This window comes from Gavialis gangeticus, unplaced genomic scaffold, assembly GCF_001723915.1.
Source record: "Gavialis gangeticus isolate Ggan-Ray unplaced genomic scaffold, GavGan_comp1, whole genome shotgun sequence".
Taxonomy (NCBI): domain Eukaryota; kingdom Metazoa; phylum Chordata; order Crocodylia; family Gavialidae; genus Gavialis; species Gavialis gangeticus.
This window is the reverse complement of record NW_017729022.1, coordinates 132,519,038-132,523,031: the sequence shown is the minus strand read 5'-3', so window position 1 is coordinate 132,523,031 and position 3,994 is coordinate 132,519,038. Positions and strand designations below refer to the sequence as shown.

Below are 3,994 nucleotides of genomic sequence, written 5' to 3'. Positions count from 1 at the left end.
CAGAACTAAATGCGATACTCTAGATGTGGTTTCTCCATCTCTGCCAAATCTGTGATTAAAATGAAAGGCCCCCCCATACACACACAACCCCTCCAGCCCAACTGGTGCCCCTCATTCCCCACCCCCATAACTCCCTCCAGCCTTGCTGGTGCCCCTCACTTCCACACCTCTACCCCTGGCCTGCTGGTGACATACACATGCACATGGCTTCCCCTGTCTGACCATTCTCCTCCCACTGTCTTCCACCCCCTTGCAGGCTGGAACGCTGCAAAACCCGTGGGTTTCTCCATTAAGATAAGAAATCCATGTTTTCCTCAGGTAAATAGGGAAAATCTGCATTTTCCTCTGTTTTCCCATGGGAAACAGAAAACCCAGATCCCTGCTTGTGACAGCATTCCCACTTAGGGTAAAACAGGAATAAATTTGTACGCAAGAGATTTATACATAAAGCCCTGAACTTGGCTCAAATATTCTAAATCAGAATCATAGATGTGCCAATATCAAAAAGAAACCGATTCAAAAACTTTTTAAAAACAGAAAACAAAGAGCCTGCATGTTTACAGATTACTACAAAAAGCACTCCATCCAGTTGTGCTAAAAAGGAGCGCGTGTAATTGTACTAGTCAAGATGTGGATTGGAAATATTCTTCGTACAATAAGTACATGTGGAAAAAGATGTTCAAAGAATGCTTCTAGAGAGAAGGACAAAGGAAGAGTGAAGCAAAGAAATTAAGATATATTGATGTATTCCTTCATATTGTCTCTACTTCACAAATAGTTCCTTTTTTCAATTCTATCAACCACATCTTCAGATTTTAAGATTCATGGCTTTTACATATTTTTGGTGTCTCCACCAATGAATTGCCTTCCTCCCACTCTTTGCTATAATCATTAATCTATCGCTTACAAGAGATTTATTCCAGATAGTAAACAGGGTTCTTAAGTTTTGGCAGGTATGTTAACATAATTGCACGTTATTGTTCACATAGAAAATTACAACCCTTTTCTTGGCCGCAATACTTAAAAACACTGCTTTCCATCTTAATAAATGTGACACCCTGTTAGTGGTATGGTACAATATCGTAAAGCTAGCTCAGTAATTCATTTTTAAAAATACCCACACCAGCACTTTTACAAACTAATTTCTCCTATACTGCCAGTTGAGGCAATATGTCATTAGAAGCTCTGCCTTTCAAAAGATGTCTGATATCATCTTGCTGTCACAGTCTGAGCAAAAAGAAAGTGAGCTTTATTAATAGTATAGGATTTCGCTATTCCATTGTACTGTCAAAGTATCTTAAAATTCATTTCGCAAGTATTCTCAGAATGTAACACATTTTGTAAATTATAATCCCCTATCCTCAGTATGGGGAAGATGAGGCAATTGAGACAGAGAAGATTTGCATTCCCTCCAAAGTCACTGAAGACTGTGTACCTAATTGCTGTTTGTGATTTTGAAGATTTCCCACAAGGTCACAGAAAGCCCATCCCTGAAACTAAAATAATATCCAAGGTCTCAATTCCCAATTCTTTATCCCATTCACAAGACTATCCTTGCCTTCACTTGCTGTATATAAAGCATGCCATAGAAAATTTAGTCAGGTACATTATGTCAAGTGTAATACTCATATGTCCATTTTTTGTTCACTTCTAGATGTCATTGGGAAAAGTGAAAACAACAGAAGATTCACTAAAAGGCATTCATTTAACATTTAAAGCAGTCTAGAAGGGATTTTAATTATTTAGTGTACTGGTATTTAACAAAAACAGAAATCTGAATAAAAACAGATGAAAGGGTAAAAGTGTGTTTCTGTTAGAATTTACTCTAACTGAAAAAAGATGCAGAGCTTAAATTGTGTATAATTTAAAATGAAGACTTTCTAGTATTAATCACAGTTATTATTGAATTTAGTGCTTAAGAGCCAAGATTGGGTCCGTTTGTGGCAGATAAAGAACTGCAAGTAGTCTTGGTCCTGAAGAGCTTACAATTAAGCAGACAAAAGACAGGGAAGAGGAACAGCACACAAGATTTTTTTTTCTGTGGGCTTACTTAATTGTTAAGAGTGGGAAAGGTATACAAGGGGGACAGGGCAGTAAAGAGGATAAGAGGGGCAGTGAGGGAGTGAAACAGAACTGTAGATACTAAAGAGACATGGTATCAAACATCTGGTCCATGGACCGTTCCATTAGGCCCTCTGGTAGTTTGGTAGGAGCCCAGAAGTTGGGGGCTGGGTTACTGCCCATGGCAGAACTCATCAGAATTATGGAAGTGTGCTAGGGCTGTGCAGATATAGCCGTTGCTTGCCTGCTACTGTCCAACCCCACTACTGCCCCTGGACTTGCACCACTGTTGGACCCATGCCACAGCCACTACCCAATCCCAACCTTTGGCCCCAGACCTGCTGCCCCTAGACTCGTGAATACGACCTAGAAGACCCTCCCCACTTTCCTCCTCATCTATATTTAGCCTGGGGCGAGTTTGACACTTCTGGCTTAATGTAAACTAGCCAAAGCAGAACAGGGAAGAGAAAATCCAGTGAAAAATGTAGATGCCTCTCAATGTCCTTCTATCACTGCTTTGGGCTGCTTCTGTAGCTGCTACTACAAGCTGAAGTCTGCAGCTGCCTCCTCCTCACAGTTTATCCCCTTGAGGCCACATAGAAGAGGGGAGGTACCAGAGTCCTAGTAACCCCAGAGAACAGATATCTCCCCTGCACAGTTAAAAGTCTGGGAGAGATGGTGTGGGGATTCTGATCCCAACTAACTCCAATGTAATCCTTCAGTCCCAGGGCAGCATTCTGCACTCTGGCTGCTTCTGCAGTGGATCACAGGGCTGCACATGCAAAGAAACACTCAGTGCAAGGGGTTAGAGACAAAGCAACAAGCATGCATCCACTCTCCATCATGCTAAATTAACCCATACTTGCAACATCTGACTCTTTCCCAATCCTGGATCGCCAACCACCAAAACATGTGGGTCTCCTCGCACTGGAATTCTGTTTTTGTCATCAACATATTTTTGGCATCCTCCAAACAATGCCAGCACCAAGCCTGCCTTTACAATCTAGAAAGGTAAATACAGACACTAGTCAGAATTAGGCAACAGTAACCACTGGTAATAACTGCTTCCCAGAGCTAGCTGTGTTCAACTGAACCATGTAAAAGGGAAAAATTGTACAGTGCAAGAAAAGGTTGAAAAGGAACGAGAGCTCCCACCCTTGCACCATTCCCTATCTAGGTTCTTTTCTGGGATTTCTGTTTGTGAACTGACATGGAAAAAGGAACATTGAATCCAAACGTTAGCTGGCGGCTGGAGTGGGATGGGGGAGAAGGTATCAGTTTTTTCCACATTGCTAAGCTTTAAAAAAAAAAAAAATCCCTTGGGAGTTCACTGTAACCAAGTTGTAAATAAGTTTGAAATCAGAATGAAAAGCTGAACTGTAAAAATTACTTACTTCATGGCCATATATAGTAGGACAAAGTGAGCTGAAAAACCCAAGACATTAAAATGTGATTAATACGGATCTCATATTACCACTACAGAATCATTTACTCTGTCTCAATTATAGAACAGGTACAGAAGTTCATTTCTTCATATTAAAATCACATCAAAACCAAAGCCTTCTTAAAAATACAGTATCAAACTCCTTGAACTTTTTGGACAGCCAATTCTGCTTATCATTAAATGAGCTGTACTCATTTCAGCCTGTACACACATAAAAAAAAGAACTAGTTACACAATAGTTGCTCTATCCTCTCTTATCTTTGCAGCATAACTACTTGTAATCAGCATAAACCTCCTGCTCGACTGTGCTGCCATTTGAAGTGGTCATGGATTCCACAGAGCTTAGCTGTAGTGTCCTGGAATCCTCCAGGACTACCTTCTGGCCCTGCATTATCTGCTTCATGTCCACTGTTTTAGTCTCGCATCTCAATTCCTCCAGTAGTGCTGGGGTGCCACAGGCAGACTACAGAACATAACAGAACTGTGCAC

At 41.0% G+C, this 3,994-nt stretch overlaps 1 protein-coding gene across 5 annotated transcripts in view; it reads right to left on the bottom strand.

Annotated features, from left to right (window-relative positions):
- The window catches only part of MCM8 (minichromosome maintenance 8 homologous recombination repair factor), a 39,186-nt gene that overhangs the window by 16,421 nt on the left and 18,771 nt on the right, over positions 1-3,994 (bottom strand). For all 5 annotated transcript variants that reach the window (XM_019516202.1, XM_019516206.1, XM_019516203.1 and 2 more), the window contains exons 11-12: positions 3,456-3,486; positions 2,924-3,064 (exon numbers count right to left, since the gene is read on the bottom strand). In XM_019516202.1, coding sequence (XP_019371747.1) covers positions 2,924-3,064; positions 3,456-3,486 — 172 coding nt within the window. The remainder of the gene's footprint in view (positions 1-2,923; positions 3,065-3,455; positions 3,487-3,994) is intronic.